The sequence below is a fragment of the Carettochelys insculpta genome, chromosome 8 (genome assembly GCF_033958435.1).
Source record: "Carettochelys insculpta isolate YL-2023 chromosome 8, ASM3395843v1, whole genome shotgun sequence".
NCBI lineage: Eukaryota > Metazoa > Chordata > Testudines > Carettochelyidae > Carettochelys > Carettochelys insculpta.
Window position 1 is genome coordinate 23,989,010 of NC_134144.1, and position 25,043 is coordinate 24,014,052.

The 25,043-nt window shown below is 47.8% G+C and overlaps 1 protein-coding gene across 1 annotated transcript in view; it reads left to right on the forward strand.

Moving 5' to 3' along the window:
• Nucleotides 1-8,176: 8,176 nt before the first annotated feature.
• Nucleotides 8,177-25,043, forward strand: part of ZSWIM2 (zinc finger SWIM-type containing 2) — a 60,518-nt gene continuing 43,651 nt past the window's right edge. The window contains 7 exon segments of the mRNA XM_075001647.1: nt 8,177-8,211; nt 8,213-8,378; nt 8,503-8,579; nt 10,618-10,658; nt 11,930-12,149; nt 18,226-18,477; nt 23,868-23,952. Of these exon segments, the coding sequence (XP_074857748.1) occupies nt 8,177-8,211; nt 8,213-8,378; nt 8,503-8,579; nt 10,618-10,658; nt 11,930-12,149; nt 18,226-18,477; nt 23,868-23,952 (876 nt within the window).

Here is a 25,043-nt window from a genome sequence, read left to right on the forward strand (position 1 = left end):
GGCCTCCCCCAGGGTGTAGAAGACCCGGTACTGGGCCCCTTGATGGGGCACCAGTATAGTCCCCTCCTGGGCCACCCCACCCTGTGCTGCCGCCGGCGGCAGTTGGACCCGGGCCTGCCGGCGGAATGACAGCACGTGCCGGAGGGCGGGGTCTTTGCAGCCTAGGGGGAGGGGACTCAGGACCGTCAAAGGCCGGCCCAGGGCGGTGAGGAAAGGCAGAAGGGCGGCGTTGGGAAGGAAGGGCGGGACGGACGAGAACACCACCCGCACGCCCAGGTCTTCCAGCGGCTCCAGGGGCACATGCACGCCCCCAACCGCCAGGCCCCTCTCCACCGCCTCCTGGGCGGCGGCCTCCGAAGCCAGGAAGAAGACGATCTTCCCGAACATCCGGGAGGCCGCCACCACGGCCACGGACCCCACCACCCGTGCCAACGCCCGCACGTAGGTTTCCACGTGGGGCGAGGCAGCCACCAGGAGGCAGCGGACCCCGTGCCTCCTGGTGAGCGCAGGGAAGGGGCCGCGACCGTCAGGGATGGTAGTCCTGGCGGAGGCGGAAGGAGCAGGGTGCGGGGCGGCGGCCGCCGCCTGGGCGTACGACCTGGGGGCCGAGATGTCGGGGCCCCCAGGGGTGGTGGAGGGAGCAGGGGGAAGGGGAGAAGGGTAGGCTGCGGCGAGTGCTTGGGCAGCCGGGGGGAGAGTCCCCGCCGCGGGGGGTTTAGACTTCCGGGCGGGGCTCTTGCCCTTCCTTTTCCCCTGGCCCCTCCTGCCCTTTTGGTGGGGTGGGTTCGGGGCCAGGTTGCTGGAGGACGCCGCGGCGGAGGTGGTGGGAGCCCCGGAGCCTGTGCCCGCGCCCGCGCCCTCAGCCGACCTGGCGGCAGAGTGTTGGGCGGCCCTGGATGAGTGGGCCGCCGTTTCGGGGCTGGGAGGGGTGACAGTGGAAGACGAGGGGAGGAGGGGGTCACCGGATGACCCTCCGGCGGGTGTGGGGGTCATGGTGGGGGTTTTGTAAGATGGGGGAAGTTTGTTGGGCGTGGGGCCTTTAAGAGAGAGCGGGGGAGGGGAGGAGAGTGGAGTGGAAGGAAGGGTGGAGGTGTGGCTGCCCCTCCCCCACCGGCCGGGCTGAGGACCCAGTCAGGTGGGGGAAGGGCAGAGCAAGGGCAGTGAGGTCAGGGGAAGGTGAAACCTAAGATGGCCGCTGCTCCCAGCACAAGATGGTAAAATGGCTCCTTTTCTGCACTGGGATGTGAGGGATTAAAGTTTATGCGTGTGTGGTGGGGGGGTGGGGCTTGGGTGAAGTGAAGAATAAAAGGGGGTGGGAGGGGGCGTGGGCACAGCCAACCTGGTGGAAATGGGGGGGTGGGGGTGCCCACGTGCGCCTGGGGGGGGGGGGGCCACAGCAGCTGCTGCAGAGCCTTCAGGAAACCAGGGGGAGAAGGAAGGGGCATCTGGTTAGAAGGGGGCCTAGGTGGAGGAGGGGCCCCCCAGTGGCGGCTGGGTGTGGGTGGGGGGGCAGTAAGGGGGGGTGGCTGCAGGGGTGGGGCAGGGGCTCACCCTAACACCCCACCCCTGGCTATGCAGCCACCCCTCTGGAGCCCCGATGGAAAAGACGGGCTCTGCCCAAACTCACCCCTCCCAGGCCACTCCACAGGAAGAGGCCTGTGGAGGGGGCCCAACCGCCGCTTTCAGAAGCCCCTTACCTTTCCTGGGGGGTGAGGATGCAGCAGCTGCTGGATGAGGAGGTGGGCTGCTCAAGTGGGGGGCAGCAGCAGTTCCCCAGTCTTTGGTAGTGTGGGGAATGTGGCAGAAGGAATGCAATGCTGCTGAAGGCTGGGAGGAATGTGTCTCCCAGAGGTCATCTGCATGAGAATGCAAAGGTGTGCATGTGTGATACCTTTTCAGGCAAAGCCTAATGGGTAGCAAGTAAGCCATGAGATTTGGTCTATTGTAAACATGTAGTTGTAAAATCACAATTTAAGCTGACACGTAGTGTGGGAGTTGTGAGATCTCACCAATGCTCTGGGTTGTTGTGGGGGACAGGGCAGTCACCATAGATGCATGAGACATTGATTACACAGGGCTCCCTGGTTTAAGGCATTGTAAAAGAGAAGAGGAGGGGGACTGGTTGAGCCAGCTTGCTGAGTGCCTTGGCCACATAGCCATAAGACTGGCTTGACTAACCCTCCCCATTGGGTTGGAAGATAGAGCTGGGTACTAGGGTGTTTGTAAAGCTCCATACTAGAGAGATCAAGAGCTGAAATCACAGAGGAGCAGCTGGGGCCATGCAGAGCTGAAATCACAGGGTTCTGCCTCAGGGCAATCCCAAACAGTGGGGGAGGGAGTGGTGACCAGCAGGCAGCTAGTAGGAGTGGCAGCAGATGATGACAGGTGGCTGGTAGGAGTGGTGGAGGACAATGGTGACCAGTGGGCAGCTGGTAGGAGGAGCAGCGGATGAGGGTGACGGGCGGGCAGCTGGTGGCAGCAAGGGGAGGCTGCAGACAAGTGGACAGCTAGTACTGCCCTGGTGATGTATCTGTGGACTTTGGGTTTGGGACTGCACCGCAGAAGGTACACCCTGTAACTGTGTGTGGGGTAAATGGCCAAGAGGCCCAGCAAGAGACTTGGTTCTACTGCATATGGGGATGGTATCTTGGCAAAGGAGTTGTCTCTTCTTTGCTTAGATATACTGCATCTGTCACTGTAACCTTGGGGTAGATTATGGTCATTAAACAAGCCATTTCTATCTCAGACTCTGTGCTTGCGAGGTGGGGAGAACCGCCATACAGGCACCCAGCACGGGGGGTGAAATTGTCCCAGGCCACTGGGTGGGGGCTCGAGCCGGTTGGTTGTATCCTTGACAGGAAACCCCCCCCCCCCAGGAGTTGAACCCGGACCTTCTGGCAGGCATCTGGCATTAATAGAAGGATTACATAGGGATGAATCTCATGAATAGCAGTCAGACTATGGAATTAATAGATGAAGAAAACAGACCATTGTTAGGACAACAGAGTCAGTACAAATGTGACATTGTGATTCACCTGTATACAAACAGTGACTGGAAGCACCCATTTAACACAGAGCAATAGTAATGGAGAAAGAAGTGTGGAAATGTCAAAGAATCAAACCAAAGAAAGAAAATGTTAAGTAGCAGTATTGGTTTGCTCCATCTGGTCTAGATATTCCTTATCACACAGTAGCTACGTCTACACGTGTATGCTACATCGAAATACCTTATTTTGATGTAGCGAAATCAAAATAAGCTATTTCGATGAATAGCATCTACACGTCCTCCAGGGCTGGTGCCGTTGACGTGCAACTTCGACGTTGGGCAGCACCACATCGAAGTAGCCGCTGCAGGGGAGCGTCTACATACCAAAGCGGCCCACATCGCAATAAGGGTGCCAGGAACAGCTGCAGACAGGGTCACAGGGCGGACTAGCACTTCCCTGGCAACAGCAAGCCACTCCCTTAAAGGGCCCCTCCCAGACACACTTGCACTAAACAGCACAAGATCCACAGAGCCGACAACTGGTTGCAGACCCTGTTCATGCAGCATGGATCCCCAGCTACAGCAGCAGCAGCCAGAAGCCCTGGGCTAAGGGCTGCTGCGCATGGTGACCATAGAGCCCCGCAGGGGCTGGAAAGAGCGTCTCTCAACCTCTCAGCTGATGGCCGCCATGGCAGACCCCACTATTTCGATGTTGCGCGACGCGGATCGGCTACACGTGCCCTACTTCGACGTTCAACATTGAAGTAGGGCACTAGTCCCATCTCCTGATGGGGATAGTGACTTTGACATCTCACTGCCTTACATCGATGTCAACTTCGAAATAGCACTCGCCACGTATAGACGTGGCAGGCGCTATTTCGAAGTTGGCGCGGCTACTTCGAAGTAGCCAGCATGTGTAGATGCGGCTAGTCAGACTGCAGAGAGCATCCAAAAAACTTTCTGCAAATTCTTATTGATGCTTGTGCCCCATAAATGCTAAAAGTATTTTTGCAATAGCTAATGTACAGATCTCCATGACCAAGCATTTTACACAACAGATGGAGTGAGAGATTACAGTTGCCCCATCTGCCTGTGGAGAATATAGTGTTTGGCAGCTGTGCTGGAAGCTCAGAGACAGAGAAAGTCTAATGCATTTATTAAATGCTGCTGAATCCCAGCACTAGATGAAATTCAATCTGAATAGTGAATTCAATAGGTAATATAAGCTGAGAAACAGATGATTATGTAACTAAAGAAAGAATTGCTGTTAAGGTGAAACACTGATCCTTAACTGATATTTCATGATCATGAAGTGCTTCATTTTACAACTTTAAAGTATTATCAGTATTTTAAATTTGAGTACCAAAATTTGAGGGACATTTTGCTTATTTGCACAGATGAAAGGTGGTTAAAAAAGCAGTGTCTCCAAGGTTCCCAAGCTCCTCAGACTTGGAAAAATTGCAGATGGAGTAACATCTCTCTAATTCTGAGCAACTTCCCTTTACGACTAGTGTCCTTTCACAAAGGCCATTGGAACCCCAGTGCCTTTGACAGAAGGTTGTGGATTATCAGAAAAGACATACACCTCAATTTTGTTTTGGTAAATCTTAGTACAGTTATTTAGCCTCCCTGCCTTGGTTAGCCCACTTGTAAAATAGGGATTAATATTATTAATTGTGTTTATTATAGTTCCTAGAAACCAACCAAGAACAGGCCCTGCTGTGCTTGGTACTATATAGAGTAGTAGTCACAATCTAACTTAAAGAGCTTATCCCAAAGGAATATTTACTAACTATGTCACAACACAGTGTGCCACATTTCCCTATAGTGAACACGGGACACCTGGTAAAATTCCATGTATTCAAGCGAGTTCCTTATCAATCAATTGTATAAATGGTCAGAGTAACATCAAGTTGACTAAGAACCTGTAAAACATACTACATAGCTGGATTTTTTTTATTTTTAAGGCTTTAGGGTTCACACAGGGAGGGGTGACACACCTTCATCCACCCTCCCACACACGAGAAAAGGTTCCACACACTCACACCCCTATAGACCTCTACCGCATGGGGGGTGATTGATCAACACAACCCGCCCTGCCCAGCATGATCTTCCCTACCTGACTAGCTGGGCCCCCGGGTTGGACATGATTCTCTTCATACCTGGTACTGCATCTTCCCATATCAACATGTGCAGGGAGGGGGGCACACAAGGTCATAAAACATAACTCCTCACCCCAAATTTCTGCTGGGGTTCACACTAGAATGTGGCCAGCAGCAGCTTTTTGGCACTGTGCAGGAAGGAAGGGATCAGAGCTGCTTCCAGCTTCATGGGAGGAGAAGGGAGTATGTGGGATGGGATGACTGGCCCATGTCTACGCAGAGCTCTTCTCCGTTCCCCCTTCCTGCCCCTCCCCAGTCCCATGTGACTAAAAGCTACTTGTCCCTTCCTGACTGCACAGGGTTGAAAGGCAGCTAACACCTCCAGGCTGCTGCTGGGCACTGACATACCCCAGTACAGCCCAGAAAGGAGGCACTGTGCATTAGGGCCCAGGGAACCTGACTGTAGGGGCTTCAGTGAACATGGTCAGAAAAAACAGGACAAATTGCCCTTTTTAAAGAAAAAAATCAAGACCTCTGCAGAAGTGTTTAAGTATGGGACTGTCCCTCTAAAAAACAAGCTATCTGGTTACCCTATCATTAGAGCATAGAGAAAGAACTAGTTTGCATTATTTTACAAAGTTACTGTGCCATAAAAGGGAAGAGAAGTGGCAGCAGACACTTGGGGTATAAAGCTGGCACAATCTGTGGCCTCCTGCTGATCCTCTGGAACCTACACAGGCAAGACTCCAGCCTGTTCCAGCACTGACAGGAGAGCAATATCAGCCTACCTCCCATGGAACAATTCTAAGCTTACCATGGTCAGACACTTTCAAAACACGATGGTGAGAATTGTTATGTCCTCTGCATAGACACAATTCCATCACAATTACTTTCCTGCACCTTTGGAGAGGTGATGAACAGATGGTATGAGCTAACTCACTATGGCTGCATCTCCACGTGCCACTTCTTCCAGAATAAACAGCACAGTAATGAGCTATCTGGAGATGCTAATTTTGGGACAGAGACCATTTCCGGAAGAAGGGTTTCCTTCCAGAAGATCCCTGTGGGCCACACGTCTGCACGTGTACTTTGGAGTCTGGACGAGCCTCTTCCGGACTCTGAACCACATGCTGATATGCATCTGTGCCTCATTAGCATCTTCCAGATAGCTCATTTCTGTGCTGCTTCCAGAACAAGCGGCATGTGTAGACACAGCCGATGTGGCTATCAAGGTGTCTATTATTTCTTCTGCTGTGTGCTTCCATTGAAATGGGTTACATTGTCCATTTTTAGTATTATTGGGAAAAATAATTATGTAAGGATGCCTAAAGAATAAGATGGGTAATTAATATAAAAGAAAGAGGTACAGACTGAAGGATGCCTACTACTACTACTACCTGAACTAAGAACACTATACAAATAATGATTAATATTTATTTAAAAACTGAAGAACAAAGTGCAACAGTTCCCCCTACTGGCATCACAAAAAGCAGGTTACTAACAAACATTGTTCCCAGAGCACACTCACGTGTTATTCTGTAACTGGCCTAACCAAGCAAGCAAGCAAGAAATCAGATTAATTTCAGCTGCATAAGAAAACAATCAAGTTTTGCCAAATGCTAGAGGACAAACTGTTATTTACAAGTTTTTGAGGAAATACTACACACAGTGAATAAACCACTGGAAAATATTCTTAGGCTTATTTTAAATTACTCAAAATAGAGACAGAAATTCAAAAATACATTAGGCATTAAAGAGTGCACACAGCATTTCAATTAACTCACTGCTAAATTACAGCTGCCATTTTTGGCCATTACCTATGGTGCTGTGAATGATTTTGGCAGAAGTCAAGTATCCCCACCCTCCCAGCTGGTATGGTAAACACTGCTCCAGCCATTCCTAGAGTCCTGCCACTAACAAGCAGCCCTTCCTTCTTATCCAGACTGAGTTGCAGCCTAGTCACTCCTACCCAGATCTTACTTCAGTGAACCAGACTTCAGGCTGTTAAAAGGTGGAGTTAATGAAGACAGACTGACAGCTAAATGTAAATAGTACTCTCTTAAATTGGTCAAAAGGGTCTTTGCACAGAAGTTAAATCCGACAGGTTTGAGGTCTTCCAGTAAAAGAGCAGCTGCACCCTGGGAGGAAGAGCATGGACACAGTTCTGGAAGCACCCATTGTGTATTACTTGCTTGTTTGCCATCTGTTTGCTCCAAACCAGTGTTCCCTGTAAGCTGAGCATTTGGGCACCCACCCAGAAGACAATCAGGTGCCATACAGCTGATTAGCAAAGCCCTCCGGAGCAGGCAGCATGTGTTTCTATTGGTGGTGCATGTCCACACATGCCTTAGTGCACATGACAAAATTTATTCTGCCTCGATGGGAAAAAGTAGAGGGAACACTGCTCCAAACCCCTCCCAGATGTTCCCTGAACCTACGCCTATTGTGAGGGAGGCTGCAGAGTGGTGCAGTCAGTGGGAACTCCTAGGAGGAAGGATGGGACTTTCAGCATAGCCAAATAACACAAAATGAGAGGAAAACCAAAGAATGGAAAATCCCTGGCAGAAGGGTGGGGCGGGACGGAACTTCCACGCGCTGCTCTGGCTTGGCCTAACCGCTGCCCATCGGGACGGGCCAAGGCCGAGCGTGCCTGGTGCGGTGCTGTCGTGCGGTCGGTCACTGTACCCAGCAGCGGGAGCCGGGCCCGGCCTGGGAGAGCCTGGGGTGGACCCGTTCTCCAGTACCGCGCCTCCTTCCGCTGCACCGCAGCCGCCTTGGCTCCCCTAGGCGAGATTTTAACACACGGTCCCTGCCTCTGATCCGGCCTCCCCCTCCCAGGGCCCGCTCCCCGCAGGGCCTGACCGGGGCACGGCCTGAGCCGGCCCCCTCTGCCCCCAGGGGTCTGACCCGGCCCAGGCAGGTAACTCGAACTCCAGACCACCACCGGGAACGTCGCAGCCCTAACGCTCGGGGGCCCGAAGGGCTCGTGGCCGGGCCCGACCACAGGACGCTGAAACTGCTGCGGAGCCAGAGGCCGCGCGCGGCGGCGCCCAGACAGCTCCGCCCCCTACGGGCGCGCGCTGTTTCCATGGGGACCGGCGTTAACGGCGAAGGTCCTGAGGCGGCTGGTGCCGCTTCCCAGGCCCAAGCCCGCAATGAGGCGGCGGCGGGCCGCGAGCACCCGGCTGAGCTGGCAGCAGGACCAGGCGCTGGGCAGCACCATGCGCCTCGTGCGCGAGCTGGGCCCCACCGGCTTCGTGCTGCAGGAGGACGGGGGCGCGGCGCAGCGGGTACGGGGCGCTGGGTGACGCCGAGCCGGGAGGCTGGGTCAGCCAAGGGAGCCGCAAGGGCCTTCCCTCCCCGCGGCCCCAGCTCGGCTGCGCCGCCACCGACGCTCCTGTCCTCTTTCCCCAGGTCTTCCTGGGGCAGCCGCACTCCTGCACCTGCGCCACCTTCCTGAGGGAGAGGGACCTGTGTCGCCACATCTGCTGGTAAAGGCGCCTCCCTTGGCCCCCTGCGCACAAGCAGGCGCTGGTTCAGAACAGGGGTTGCTGAAAGTTGGCAGCCCCCTGAGCGCCGGGGTGTGCACGTAGGAGCAGGGAAGGAACCCGAGACGGAGGTGGCGGAATGGCTAACAAACCCCGTTCCCCATTCACACCGCCTCTTACAAGGGCAGAACCGAGGGACGGTGGCGAAGCTGGCGCAGGGAAAGCCGCAGTTCTGTGGCCTTACTACAGAGCAGGGCGTCTGACTTTGCCGGGTCAATGACAAAACAAAGGTCACCCTGAAATGATGGGGGACAGACTGTTCCTGGCTGCTGTAAAGAAGCGTCTGCTTTCCAATTTATCATAGGCTCTAGCCCAGCCCCAATCTTTGTACTTCATCTTTGCTACGGAAGAGAGCAGGGCTAGGCTAGGTACCTCTGTCCACATCCTCCTTGGTGAAGACTAATGTAAGGAAATTATTTAGATTCCAGTCAGCGATCTTCTTTAATTTCTCCCTTTAGGCCCTGATGATTCAGCAGATGTACAGATTTTATCAGAGGCTTCCAATATACAAAAAGAATTTCTCAGTAGTATCAACACCTTTGGACATTTGCTTTTTTGAAATCAGTTTGGCCTTCCAATTTCTCTTTTACTTTTTATCTGCTGTAATTTACACTTTTTATGAGCCTGATCATATTTCCAAAGTCAAAGGAGAAATTTCGTTTAGCTCAACTGGCCTTTCAAGCCTTGCGGTTTTGCCGTATTAGTTCACTCATGAAATGGTTGGTTCCTTCTTTGATCTGCAGTGCACATGCCTTCTGAGATTTTTAAGCAGCATTTATGCCATCTCCATGAATTCTACTTGCAACTTCAAGGCCTTTTTGACTAAAAGTATCTCATTTTACTTAACCCTTCTTTTCTCAAGGTTAGTGTCAGAATGGTATGTTTTGGTAGCATCTTTCCTCCTTTCCCACAGGGTGTTGTTACTATTTAATAGTTAACTTTTCTTTTTGAATCAACTCTTGGTTGTCACATAAGACTCCATCAACAAGTTTCTCTTCTTTGCTCTAGAATTAACTGTTCCCTTGAGCAGGCCCTTAAAGTATGAAATTGTTTCTGTAAGGCTGTGTCTACACTAGCCCCCTTCTTTGAAGGGGGCATCGTAATCAGCCTGAGCAGGCACTAGTAATGATGTGCTGGAATGCTTATGCAGCACCTGATTAGGCTAATTGTTGCTGCGGCAACTTTGAAGTTAGCAACTTAGAAGTGCTGGCAAGCCGTGTAGCCACCGGGATTTTGAAGTACCCTTACTCGCTTCAAGGAAGTATGGGCACTTCGAACTTGTGTGGGTACTTCGAAGTGCCTGCAGCTACACACCTTACCTGTGCTTCAAAGTTGCTAACTTTGAAGTTGCCGTGGTGAGAAACAGCTTAATGAAGTGCTGTGTATGCGTTGTAGCACCTCATTACTATTCCCTGCCCTAAATGCTGTTACAGTGTTTGATAAGTTAGATGTACACAATCATGTATTTCCAATCCAATAGAATTCTTCGCCTATGTAAACAAAATAGTGGGTGACAGAGAACAAGTGGACATGATTTTAATTTGGATTTTGAAAAAAGTCCCTCATAAGAGACTCTTAAGGAAACCAAATATATCTGAGGTAATAGCTAAAGTACAGTCATGGATTGGAAAATAGCAAATAAATGGATGGAAGGAAGTAGTGGGAGAGGCATCAGAAACCAATGGGAACTGAGCCCACAGTTGATGATGATGATGATGATGATGAAATAAATGGAGAAAAACCAGAAATAATTAGTAGTTTCTCAGCATTGGAACAGGTTTGCGCAGAGGCCCCAATTTTGATAAGAACATATAGTGTAAACTTTTATTCTAACAGTTTATCTTAATATTTTCTCTTTGACATGTAAAACTTTAAAGATAACTGTTGTCCTTGAAATGTAAAATTGAAAGGAATAGCCAGTAGTTAGCTTTAATTGACTTTCACAATCATCAGCTGATGGTCATCTTATTGTTGTTGTTAGGATATTGTTGAAAAAATTCAAAATCCCAAGAAACCATGAATGTAAGTATAATCCTTTTTGTTTGCTTGCTTGTTTTATCTTGCATACAGAGTTTAAAGGCACAAAGGCAGAGTTCTCTGGCTTTTCTCTTACGTAGCATATCAGCATTTTAATGTGTAGGGCATTGTCAGGATTCTGAAATATGATACGTTTTTATCAGATTGCAACTGCAGCTAAAGAAACAACTGTGGAGTACTTAAGGCAAAATATAGTTATTTGCAACACTTCCTGGGCCTTAGAAAGTTATCATGTAATTTAATAAAGCACTGTTCCCACTCAGATTATCTTAAATCATTTTCAGATGCAAGGACTTCATTTATTTGGCAAACTTATAACTCGTATTGCACTTGGATAGAGTCTGTACCGCACTCAAACTAGACTCATTATAGAAAGTACAGCTCCTTTTCTAGCCATGTTTGTGCCACACATACTGAGAATGAGCTGGGGGGCTGACTTGTTGCAGTTAGAAGTCAGAGGGAGAGGACAGCGTTCATGGCCCCAGAATGGAGGCAGGGAAGGGGAAATAGTTCTGAGGGGACAGATCCAGATTCCTGGCTCTTCATGTCTGAAGGGTGGGGGATAGTTCCAAGGGGACAGGTTACGGGTGGAAGGGTGGAGCACTGGGGCTGGGGGCACTTACCTATCCAGAAACCGGCAGGATGGAGACCCGTGTCTCCATGTGGCCACAGTGTTCCTGCTGTGGCTGCCCCTGTGGTCACTCAGAAGAATCGCTGTTCCTTGTGGTCACTGCCCCCAGTGGAGGTCTGATATATTTTGTCCCTCCTCTTGGTGCCCCTTTCTTTCCATGGTCTTAAAGCCATGCGATATCCATCCTGTCCCACTTTCCAGGCACAGCCAAACCCTGACCTTGGTTTAAGTTAGGGTAAGAGGAAGCTTCATGGGAAATTTCATGGTCGTAGCTCTTACGGTTTAAGAGGAGTTCTTGATCAGACTTAGAGCAGACAGACAGACGTGCACTCTTGAGTGTATGTGTGTGGACATGCACACCATCATATTGTGGTGCTTTTTCAGAAAACCTGGCTTGAGGTTTACAGAAAAGCTTTTGAACCATTTCTGCCATAAAGATCACTTTTAGACGTGAACTTAAACAAATTGGAATTGCAAATGAGAAATGAAGAGTTAGTGTTTCTGGCATTAGATGCGTTGACATAGATGGTTCACTGCAAATGATTTAGCCTGACAGGTATGACAGCTTAGTATTACTAAATATTAAATTTTTGCCAAAAAGGTTTAATTTGAGTTTTTTCTATAGATGCTTTTCAGCTGGGTCTTCTCGAAAGAGAAATCAGTGATATACTAAAGCAATTACATCAAGAACACTTACTGCCACCAAGAGCAAACACTCCTTCCACCAAAACAGTACAGAAGGAGGATGATGGATACATTAATCAGAAGGAAATAGATGCAGAGGATGTCTGTCCTATTTGCCAGGAAGAGCTGCTAAAGAAAATGTTACCCATCACTTACTGCAGGTTAGATACAGTTTCCAGTTTGTTCTCATGGTTGAAACTTAGTAAGGCTATGTCTGCACTGCAGCATAAAGTTGATTTTAAAGCACTTACCTCAATTTTTACAATGTGACTATCTTCACTGCAAATACCATTATGTCGACTTTAAGGGGTGCTAAGGTCGACATTCTTGCATCGACCCTCTGATGTGGCTGTGACATGAAAGGATTAGGATAGGGAAACCATTTTATATGTCCATTGTACTGGTTGGCACCAAATATTATGCTGAGGGTGGGGTCGTCTGAGGTATCTAATTAAAGCTAATGATGCACTGAATTTATGTACATGGCTTATAAGTCTATATCATGCTTGTATGTAACGTTATACATTTTTAGCTCTGCACCTGCATGAGAAATGTTGTAGTGCTGAGGTTCACAAAGGGAGGTGGGGCTCCACCCTAGCCAGGACAACAGACTGAGCAAAGGCTCAGACGGCCCATTTTGTGATTGGAGGAGTTTTCCCACTGGGACTGCAATGAATGGAAACTCAGCACAGAGACCCCTCGGGTCAGTTGGGTGGCCAAGTCCTATGGAGTAAAATGGAATTTTCCCTCCACATATGAAAAAACTATAAGATGGGACCTGGCAGGTACTTCCTTTGTTCTTCAGTCCTCCTGAGTTACGCCTGTCTCGACTGGGGGTCCATCCCTCAAAAGGATGCTTACAAAGACTTCCAACCATCAGCAAATAACATTGTTGGCCTGCATCAATAGTTGCAGTTGATGTATGTAGAGTATTGCTTTAACAATTCTTCTTTCTAACCCTGTTCTTTCTTTTTGCTTGTTAATAAATCTTTAGATTTTAGATCTAAAGAATTGGTAAGCATGTCATTTGGGGTAAGATCCAAGTACATATTGACTGGGGTCTGGAAGAATCTGTGGGGTGTTGGGTGAAACAGGCTTAAGCACCTCTCTCCTGAATTGGTGGGTTGGTGGTCTGGGCTAGTATAGCAGCTGAGAAGTCTGTGGGTTTGCCTTTGTGGCTTCTGGCTGGCCAGTGGGGCTGGCAGAGATGTGATGTGGCTGGTTGAATTTGTTTTAGTAAGAAGGAAATCCCAGCCTGGGGCTGTAAGTGGCCCAGATTTTTAGCATCGTTACCCTGGATTGATTTCTCTAGCTGTGCCCAGAAACCCTGTCCTATTACTGTTGCGTAATGCCAAGTTTGAATTTAAAATATCGAATTAATGCTAGTGTGGAAACAGCATTACTTTAAATCAATTTTATTGCCCTCCAGAGAAGGCACACAGGTATACCATAATGCCCCACCCAAAACGGACACCTGTGCTGTCACCTCTATTACTCTCCAGGTGCACAGGAAGTAGGTAATAGGAAGCTCAGGAATTTGAATTCATTTTCTTTCTGACCAGCGTGGATAGTATGGAGTGCACCTCAGGAGCCATCCATTGCATTGCATCTAGCCATCAGGACTACTTAGCATTCTTCTGATTTGGATTCTCAGGGTCGCAAAAGAGCTCCAGCATGGAGCCATAATGAGATCCTTGATCTCATTTCTGCATGGGAAGAAGAATCAGTGCTGAGCAAACTGTGAGTCAGAAAACAAAATGCGGACGTTTATGAAGAGATTTCACAGGACATGGTTGATAAATGGTATGCTGGGGATGCCCAGCAATGCCAACTCAAAATAAAGGAGCTTCATCAGAATTATCACAATATGCAAGAAGCCAACAGGTGATCTGAGTCACCTCCCAAGACATGTCTCTACTATGAGCAGCTCCATGCTCCCTGAGGCTAGGAGACTTTCCTCAGGTCTACAGTGAGAGTCAAGAGAGAGAACAGGAGGTGGAGGCAGATGAAGAGGAGGATGCTGACAGTCATCAGGCACTCAAGGAAGCTGATTGTGCCAGCCAGGAGCTCAGTCATCCTGGAGCAAGTCCTCTCATAAACACTTGATGTTCTGGGGTTCAGCAATACTTTTTTGGGCTCTTCTGGTGAGCATATTGTTTTAGAATGCTACAGGAGGGTTGCAGCTGCATTGGAGTATAGGTTTACTTCTCTTGAGCACATTTTTTAAACTGCTACAAGCAGGCTGCAGGTCAGGTGCAGTGGATTTATGCCCCTTAGAACAGCTTGTTGATATTTTTAGGGATGGAGAGCTTATCCTTTTTGGAGACTACCAAAAAGGTCTCAGCCAGGTACTCTTATTTTTTGCATGAGGTTTTTAGGGAGGTCTGATTTAGTACAGCTTGTCATGCCAGGCAACCAGTAAATAATCTGGTATCATGGCACCACGCAGCATTCTGGCATAGTATCCAGCCCTGTGCTCACACACTATGAGCATATTTTTTTTCACTGTCTGCTATTCTTGGAAGGCTGCTGTCTCTTTCTGCAACTTAGAAGCAGCATGGGAGGTGTCGTTAGAGTTTGTCCCCTTAACATTATCACACTAATCCCTGGACATGTAAAATTTCCCAGGACTGCCCTGTCACACCATATGGCTGGCGGGCTCTCCTTCATCCTCTGTGGGCTGTCCTGGCTCTTTCCCCTCCCATCACACTGCTGGCTGTTTCTCTGTATGGGATTTATTCAGATCTGTGAGAAATTTTGTTCCTGTCCTTTACAGTTTACAGGGCTGACCCCTACCTCCTAGCCCACCATGTGGCCAGCAGGCTCCAATACTCACCCCACCATGTGACTGCTGGGATGTGCAGACCTTGCTCCTGGCATGTCTAGCGTGGGATTTCCCTGTTTTAAATGGCTTTTTCCCTACCCAGGGATTATGAGGCTCCTCCAAGATAGGTTTTTTTTTTATGCTTTACAGTTTACAGGGCTAACCTTCTCCCCGCTTCCACACTGCCACCTCAGCCCACCAAGAGCCACCAAGGAAATATTTTTCTGTGTTTTTCAGTTTACAGGGATGAACACCTCCCCTTGAGCCACTGCAATTTTCTTTCTGTGCTTTATATTTTACAGGGCTTTGTTTCAACCCTACCCTTCCCCACCACCCTTAAGCTGGCAAGATCTTACCATGTCCACAGTGAAATGATCTGGATAAACAATAGCTTCTGTTCTGCAGAGGCTGATTCACTGTCAACCTTAAGAAGCCAAAAGTGGCCTTGGAAAACAAAAGTTGCAGTGACTGTCATATGGAGATTCATTCATTTTATGGATAAGCACTTTGTACCACATTAAAAATTGTATCTTCAACAGGCAGCGTGAGTGGGGGAGACAAGGTTGCTGCTATGAGGCAAAAACAAAAGAAAGAGAAGTCCAAACAGGACATCATCTTGCAATAGCTTGTGAAGGCAGAGAAGGAGTGAGCCAAAGCCACTGCTGACAGAACATGGACCCAGCAGTGGCAACAAACCATTCTCCAGTGCAGAAACAAGGACTTGGCAGAGCTCCTGATGACTGTCAGCAAGCAAGTTGACATCCTGTGTTCCATGCTGGAGTTACAGAGGAACACCCACCATAGAAATAATTATGTGGCCTCTATACACTGTTGCCCAGCCTGTCTTGGTATGTCTTAACCCCCACCCCCAGTCAGGGTCCGTGAACACGGGGGGGCAAGGACAGTCTCATGCTCCACCAACATGGCCTCCCCCACTGCAAAAGTCTCACATTCCACCACACATGATGCCAGGATTTCCTTCTTTTTCCTACCCCTTAATGCTCCCCACCCACCCAATAAAAAGAATGTTTTTCATGAAAACCATAGTGTTATTCATTCGTTCACATGCGGGGGGGATGCACTTGGAGGTGCTTTCATAAAGGTCAAGCACACATCATTGTGGGGTTGGTACAAATGTTGCAGATTCATGTGGCTGTCTGCTCATTCATAAAGTTGTTCTTTCAAAGCCTCCCTGTTTGTCATCGCTTTTGCATGTACATTGTTCAGTGCCCTTGTGTTCAGCTGTTCATAAGCACAGCCTAGGGCATATGCCTCTGCAACCCAGGCTGGCATTAAATTTCCCCCCTTTGATTCACAAATGTTATGGAGAATACAGCATGCTGCAACCACGGTGAGGATGTTGGTTTTACAAAAGTCCACACAGGTCAAAAGGCACCTGAATCTGGCTTTTAAATGGCCAAAGAGCACATTCTACCACTATTCTGCACTTGCTCAATCTCTAGTTGAAGTGCTTCTGGCTGCAGTCCAGCTTGCCTGTGCATGACTTCATGAGCCAAGGGAGCGCAGGGTCACCTAGAATCACTATGGACATCCTCACATTGCTAATCTTGCTTTTCTGATCTGGGAAGAAAGGTCCATCCTGGAGCTTTCTGTACAGACCTGAATTTTTAAAGAGGCACACATTGTGTACCTATCCTGACCATCCCCCTTAGATGTTGTTGAAACACCCTTTGTGATCCATCAATGCCTGCCACACCATGGAGGAGTATCCCTTGTGCTCTATATACTCTGAGGCCAGGTGATCCGGGCAGGTTGGGGATGTGCGTTCCATCCGCCACCCCACCGCAGTTAAGAAACCCCATGGCAGCAAAGCTGTCCACTATAGCCACTTTTCCCAGTGTCACAGTCTTCCACAGCAGCGGGGCACTGATTGCCTTGGCTACCTGTATCAGTGCAGCCCCCACTGTAGATCTGCCCACCCCAAACTGATTTCCCACTGACAGATAGCTGTTGCACACTTCCACAGAGCAACTGTCACTCTCTTGTGAGTTGTCACAGCAGGTCTCGTTTTGGTATTGCTGCGCTTCAGGGCTTAGGTTAGTAAATAACAAAGTTCCATGAGAGTGGCCTTGTGCATGCAGAAATTCTGCAGCCACTGCTGATCGTTCCACACCTCCAAAATGATGCAGGCCCACCAGTATGTACTGTTTTCACATCTCCTGAGCTGGCACACCATTGCAAGCAATGCATCCAGGGCAGCCAGCAGCTTTGCATTTCTCTTTTTCAGTTCTTCAATATCATTGTCTGCATCCCTCTCATCCTCCCACTGGCTTTGTCTAATAAAATACTGCACAACACTTTGGAAAGTGGCCATAACACACTGCAACGAATCTAAGCTGTTCAGGATCCATGTTACCAACCTGCAGTGGCGTGAGGCAGGGGCAAACTTTTGGGAAAATGGTATGAAGAATGGCACAAAATACCTTGGACTTGCCATTTGTTTTCCACCATCGTCCTGGCTCCCTGCCAGAAGCAGATGATTAGCCTCTCAGCACAGCTCTCATGAGAGGCAAGGAAGTCTGTGGTAGCTGCCCCACCTTTCCTGGATGGGAGCATGGAGGTGAGAAGCCCCCAGTTGCTGGCCCCTCAGCACTGTGCTTGGAAGCGAGACATCCTAGGCAACAGTTGGGCTTCAAATGGGGAGCTCTGTGGACCTTAGAGTCCTGTCTCTCAATCTCCTATATTACCTAGAGCCCTCTTCATCCACAAAAAATGAACCGTAGATATTCACATACACATCTGCAGATGAGGCTATAAAGCCAATATCTGCAAATGTGCAGGATTGTAGATACAAAATTTGTATTTGCATCCATATGTGCAAAAACGAGCCACAGCTATCTGCATTTACATTGGTAGAGGCAGATACCGGCAGAGACAAAGCAGATATCTGTGGCTCTGCAGTGCTGTAATACTGCCCCTCTTCAGTTGGTGACGTGCTGCTGGTGAGGACATGCATTACAGCAGGTAGTGTGGGCATCGGCCACCACCGTAATTAATGTGGCAGCTTTAAGTTGACCTAAAATAGGTCAATGTAAGATTGTGTCGTATTGTACAGCTAGAACTTCTTTAGCCCAACACTCTCTTGTCTGTCATCATTCATGGTCCAGCATGATTTTAGTTAGCTGGACTAAAATCTTGAATGGCCAAGTTTCCTGTGGTCCTGCAAAGTTTCTTTACAGCCACCAGTCTTGGCTCTCAGTGTTTTATGCTATAATTTAGCTCTAATTTATCGGTAAATGCCTTCTAGAAGCCCAGTAAACAGTGGAAGTGCTGGTAATGCTGCTAGACAATATTGACCTCCTGTAGTTTGGCAAATTCTCTGGTTTGACACTAGGTCTAGAGGGTGCCAAACTAGAGAGGTTCAACCTGTAATTATAGTCTTACTTCTGTAGGTACAGCTGTGGAAACAATGTTCATATCACATGTATGAAGATCTGGGCTGATCATCAGGGTGAATTACAGCGTGACTCCATGGTTAAGTGCCCCTTCTGTAGAGAAGAATTTGCACCATTTAAGCTCATTTTAGAAGAATTCAGGAACTCCACTCAACTTGTGACTGCAGCAGAGAAGGTGAGACTTGATAGACACCTGGGACTCCCTTGTAACAACTGCAGAGCATTTCCAATTGAGGGTAACTGCTACAAGTAAGTATTTTTAAAACAAAATAGGTATACTTAATTTAACAGTACAGTTCTTTGTAACCTGTAACTTATTACTCATTCCCCTTTATCTTTACTGTAACTAAATAATCAATGTTGCTCTGTGGGATAGATGACTTTGGCTTTTTCTAGCTCAAAGCTGATTAGGGTAACAGATTTCTAATGGGATCTTCAGCTTCACATATCAAGTTGAGTCAGCACCTCAAAATTCCATAGTGCAGGGGTAAGGAGCCTTTTTTGAGGTTGGAAGCCAGTGACCCACCAAAAATCAGTCAGGACCACACACAAGAAGCAAACTAAAAAACTCAATAACCTCTTACTGATTTGGCCCCTGATTAGGTGCAGAGGAGTTGGGCAGCAGGAAGACTGTTACAGTTCAGTACCTGGAAGCCCATGGCTGTAGGGTCATGAGAGGCTGAAAAATCTTCTTTCTTTTCTTGCGTAGTAGCACGGCTGTGGGGTCTGTGGTTCTGTGTATACCCCTGCTAGCTGTTTTTATTTCTTCACTGCCGGGTGCCAGCCGCTGCCTCCCCAACCCCCGCCGCAACATGTGTCAGCTAGTCTGTGGGTGGGGGTCCTGCTTGTGTGATAGTACGAGAAACTTCTTTTCAGCCATTTATATGTTGTCCTGCCCCCCTGCCCCCACCACATCCTCTCCATTCTGTCCCCGAGAGGCACCACACATTCTGGAACTTTCCCTCACCCACATCATGTGGCAGCTAGTCATGCTTGGACAAGAAGCTCTTTTCAGATGCTTTACATTTTGTCCTGACCCCTGGAGACACCACACCCTTTAGAAAATTCCCATGCTCAGCTGCATGATGTGGCTTAACCCTGAACCAATAAAAGGATGTGCTGTGCAAGGTGCCAGGCAGCTTGCACATGGTGAAGGTCATGATTTTCAGGGGCTGACTGTAGCCGGGGGTCTTTTAGCTGCCAGGGAGCCATCTCCCTCAGCAGTCACAATTTTCAGGGGCTGGCTGTAGTCTGGGTTCTTCTAGGTGGCTGTGGGAAGTCTCCCTCAGTGCTCATGAATTTTAGGGCTGGCTGTAGCTGGGGGTCTTTTAGCTGCCTGGGTGACATCTCCCTTGGTGGTCATGATTTTTGGGGGCTGGCTGTAGTCTGGGTTCTTTTCAGCAGCCGTAGGAAGTCTCCCTCAGCAGTCATGATTTTTGGGGCTGGCTGTAGCCAGCAGGTCTTTTAGCTGCCTGGGGGATAGCTCCCTCAGCAGCCATGATTTTTGGGGCTGGCTATAGTCAGGGATCTTTTATCTGCCCAGGGATGTCTCCCTCGGCAGACATGATTTTAGGTCAATGAAAGAAAATACTTCGTCACTAAAGTGGCTGTCCTCTGGGACCAAATTTTTTATATGGGCTTTATCAAAGGCCAAAGGAGCTGGCTTTATTTGGGGGTCTTTTATCGGCCCTGACTCATTACTGTTTCATTGATTTATTCGAGTTTCAGTGTAGCAACCATATCTACTTAAACAAAAGGGTCTTCTTTTGCAGGAGGTCTAAATCCAGATTCAAGTTCCTACATAATGAAAGGGTCCCCATGGGCGGTCACAGTTTTCGTGGCTGTCAAAAATCTGCTGTCTGTTAGCCACCCCAACCTGTTACTGATGAGTGATTTGAGTTTCAGAGTGGCACCTGGGTCTACTTAGAGTCCTCTGTCCCAGGAAGCCTAAATCCATATCCATGCCCAAAAGAAGGCCTAGGCACACTGCTCATAGGGGAAATGGTGGGTCTTCCTGGGTGGACATGGTTTTCAGGGCTGTCAAATGTCACGATTTTTGGGTGCTGGCTGTAGCCAGGGGTCTTTTAGCTGCCTGAGCCATACATGTTTCAGTGAGGGAAATGTACTAGCTATACAATTACCACAGTTTTTGAAGTAAGGCTTATATTGGGGAATATTCTTGCCCTGAGGGTCTTTTTTGGCAGGTCCACACCTGGCTGTTGTCTGGGTATTTTAGCCACCCTAAGCTGTAATTGTGAATGATTCATTCAAGTTTCAGTGTAGTACCCGTGTCTACTTAAATATACTTAACATAGCAGTGGAAAGAGGGGAAGGAAATGTTGTTAGATAGTGTCCTATGCCTATCTCTGTTTGTGGGGCCAGAATGCTACCGAGCTCAGGGAATTGTGGGAGAGGTTCCCATGATACACTGCTGCAGCACTTGATTTAAGCTACTTGTGTGTGGTAGCAGTAAGTTGATTTCGTGGAGGGCACAAAGGAAAGTGAAGATGCTCAAAATTGAATGGATAAAACTCAGCATTAAGCAATTGATTTTTATAAAATCGATGTTATCTCATAGTGTAGATGCAGCCTGGGAGAGCAGAGTGGGCTGAGGCTGGGCTGCACCACTTCCCACTGCAGTCATTCAGTGCAGGGGTGGTTATGACCTGTTCTGCTGGTGGCAGGCACCCTGCTAGTCTTCTGGGTTAGCTCAGGGGCGGGAGTTTGGGTAGGGGAAGAGGTGGAGTACGAGCAGGAAAAGACATGGAGGGCAGGGCTTGTCCTGGCTCCTACCCTTTCCTAGGGATGCCACCCCCCTTGTTAGGGGTGGCACAGGCAGGAGTCATATGGCCAGTGCCCCCCAATGTACCTCCCCAACTGTCACCTTGTTGCTGACTGTGGGACACTCACAGTCAGCAGCAAGCATGTATGTCAAGTTTCTGTGCACTGTGCAGTCATACCTGGCTTAGTAACTCTGACCTGAGCAGCCTCTCCACAGCCTCCCTCTGGTTTCCACCCATCTTGTTATGATGAAGGTGACCCCCAATACATTTCTGGTCCCAAATTTTCTTCAAACCATATAGTCTGCAATGTCTAGTCCTCTCTTAGCTTGTTCAGAGAAATAAGGGTTGTTCATTCCTTCAAAGAAGCAAAAACACAGAACAGCTTGGATGCTGGTTTAACTAGATCATTATCTGCAGATACATAGATTCATTGAACACTAGAACTGGAAGGGACCTCAAGGGGTCATCAAGTCCAGTCCCATGCCCTCACAGCAGGACCAGGCACCATCCAGACAATACCTGATAGATGTCCGTCCAGCATGCTCCCAAACACCTCCAGCGATGGAGACTCCACATCCTCCCCAGATAGTTCATTCCAGTGTTTAACCACCCTGAGAGTCAGGAAGTTTTTCCTAATGTCCAACCTAAACCTCCCTTGCTGCAGTTTAAGCCCAGTGCTCCTTATCGTGTCCTCAGAGACCAAGGAGAACAATTTTTCTCCCTCCTCCGTGTAACCTTCTTTTAGGCACACAAAAACCACTACCACCATGTCCCCTCTAAGTTTTCTCCCCTCCAAACTAAACAAGCCCATTTCCTTCAGTCCTCCCCCACGGTTAATGTTCTCCAGACCTCTAATCATTCCCGCCGCTCCTCTCTGGACCTTTACCAATTTTTCTACATCTGCCCCCCAAAATGCAGTGCCCAGACCTGGGCACAGTACCCCAATTGAGGCCCAATGAGCGCCAAGCAGAGAGGAAGAACAACTTCTCACATCCTGCTCTCAACACTCCTGTCAATGCATCCCAGAATCATGCCCGCTTTTTTTTTTTTTTTTTGCAACAGTGTCACACTGTTGACTCACATTCAGACTGAATGGTTTACAGTCAAAATAAAACTAATTTATTAACAAGACATAGGTTGAGGGACACCACATAAATGGAAAAAAGTTAGAAAGGGTTAGAGTTAGATGGCCATAAAACAGCTTATGTCACCCTAACTTTGTAAGCATCTACACTACAGTGTTCCTCCTACTGATGTATCTTGCCTGTAATAACCACTGTGTGCAGCCTAGCGACTAGATCAATTTAGTTAGGTTAACAGTGCCCCTGTAGACACTGCATTGCTTATATCACCTGTGGCTAACTTTGACAGCCAAAGGCCTGCAGTACCACCTGAGGATGACAAGCCACGCAATCAGCACTAAGGTTCCAGCTGTCAGTGTGCCACAATGCTGCCCTTAAATGGTGCAAGTACTCCTGATCAGGCAAAACTGACAGAAGGAGCATAATGTGGACATGAAGAGCCAATTTTAATTACTGTAAGTCAACCTTATTAACTTAGTGTAGCCATGCCCTTTACAAGGAAGTAAAATTGAAGACATCTAAAATTTAATCTACTTAGGTATAGGCTTTGTTCAGAATGGTTGTCTCTCACCAGTATTCTTGGTTATGACTTGACACTCCCTCATTCAGTGCCTTCCACAGAAGTACAATATGCTGGCTATTCTTGTCTTCCTATGTGAAGGCTGTTTGCATAAGCACATCTGCAGTCTATGGTCAGTTTCCAGAGACTTCAACTCCTCCTCAGTTGAAGAACTCATCTTTCTGAGCTTGCGAAAGTGCTGGCCTCTTGTCTGTAATGATGGATGCTCTATGTGACTCCAAAGCTTCTCTATTTCATCAACAGAAATTGATCCAATAAGACTTCCTCACCAACTAGTCTCTCTGAAATTATTCATATAATTGTTTGCGAAATTGGAGTCGCTGTGCTGAGTAGTTGTTTTTTCCTTCAGATGAGTTGTGCTGGGAGTTGAATCAAGGTCAAATGTACAATGCTATGTTGAATCGTGTTTTAAATAAAATACTGATCAGCTAGAATCTTGTCAACAAATATAGAGAGCTGTGAGGTTATTTTAAATAATGTATTTTCAGAAGACTGTTGAACCCAGAATCACTTTTGGAAAATTAGTTTACTTGTCCTCCCTAAAGCATGTTGCAAAGTGTTCCTCCACCCCTCCCCCGCCCTCCCTTATTGTTTTTACTGAGCAAAGCATCTTCCAGGATTCCTTCATCTTAAATTACTTTGTGCATATGCTACTTTGTCATGACTGTATTATCCTGAGGAGGAAAATACAGAAATGTTGGTGGTGTTCAGCAAGCTGAGGGAATGTGTATGGGTTTTCTCCTTCAAGTGTGAAATAACCAGTGGTTTACAGTCTCTCGTGCCCCGCAACACACACTTTAGGAGGTCATAAAACAATTTTGAAGAGAGGGCAGAACCCTTGAAAATTTAAGACAGTCCACAGAATACAAGAGATCTGTGTACCAAAGAATGAAAACCTCTGTTCTGTGGTAATGACAGCATTTTCTGGGCCCCTTTGACATACTGGGTCCACAGCCCACACCAGTAGCAAAACACTATTCGTGTTTGTATAAAATTCAGCCAAAAACAAAGCAAAGGGCTTTATTTTCTAAAAACTTCCCCTGGGGCTATAGGTGTGTGTTAGAACAGTTTTATACTGTAACAGGGGACTTTCTGATACTAAACAGTATTTTCAACAATGGCTTTTCTTACATTAATAAGTTCTCTGGAACTGTTAACATTCCACTCTAAGTACCTTATATTTTTGTTTTTTAGGTGCACTGAATGTAGCGAATATCACCTATGCCATAAATGCTTCACTAGCTTTTGCCATTCTCCACATGTTTTTAGCTTTCGACAGGTACAGAATTATATTTTAATGCATCACATCCAAAGATAGAGAATGGTCAGATAGAGAAAACATTGTACTTGGGAATGTAAAGCAACTCTTGTTTTTTAAAAAATAAAAAATCTTTACACTGAATAAGATCACCTGTGCTTGAATACAAACCACTATGAAATACTTCAAATAGCTAGGAAGCAGTAGCACCCTAAATTGAATGGATACTCCAAAATAGGCCCAACTGTGGGGATGGGGATGGTGACCCATGATCAGAATGTTGGCTGCCTCTGTACTGTTAGTCCCCTGTCTTGCCTGGATCTTTCAAGTGACTGTGCAGAACCAGGGAACAGACATGTTTCCCATTACTCATGTCCAGCAGTACTTTCTGTAAAAATAATAGGCACATTGTATTACCTCCTCAGTGCCCCACTCTATGGTCGGGGTCACCCTTTAAACCAGAGGTTTCAAAGACATGGCCTGTGGGTCATCTATAGCCTGAGCAGTTCTTCTTCAAGGGTCACAGTGGGTGCTCCACCTTTAGGTGCTACAGCCCTGCAGTGCCTACTGGTTGGAGACTCGTTGGTAGCAGTGCTTCCCAGACTGCCTGCACAGGCATGAGATGCCTGTGGCACTGCGCACGCTCAGACAGTTGGATCCTCAGTTTTTCTCTGACTGTTGCTGGCTTTGGTTGCAGTTGAGCAGTTCCCTCACCACACACACTTAACCAACTATTCAAAAAAAGAAAAAAAAAAAAAAGAAGAAACCTAATTAGGAAACAAGGAGATAATAGAGAAAAGCCAGGGACTCCCTCAGTTGGTGGACACAGCTATAAAATATATGCAGACGTTTCCTTTCAAAGAGCCTCACCAGCTGTCATGACAGACACTTCATGACTAGGCTGGGGTGCCCACCTACAGAGCCAAGTGGTTCAGGGCACATGGTCAGCAGATGAATGGCTCAAGCGTATCGACCTTGGGGAGCTTAGGGCAGTGTGATGTCTGCATGCACTTCTCCAGGGAGATAAGCAACAACACAGTCCAAATAATGACAGACAATATGACAATCCACTACATCAACAAACAAGGTGGAATACACTCATGACAACTCTG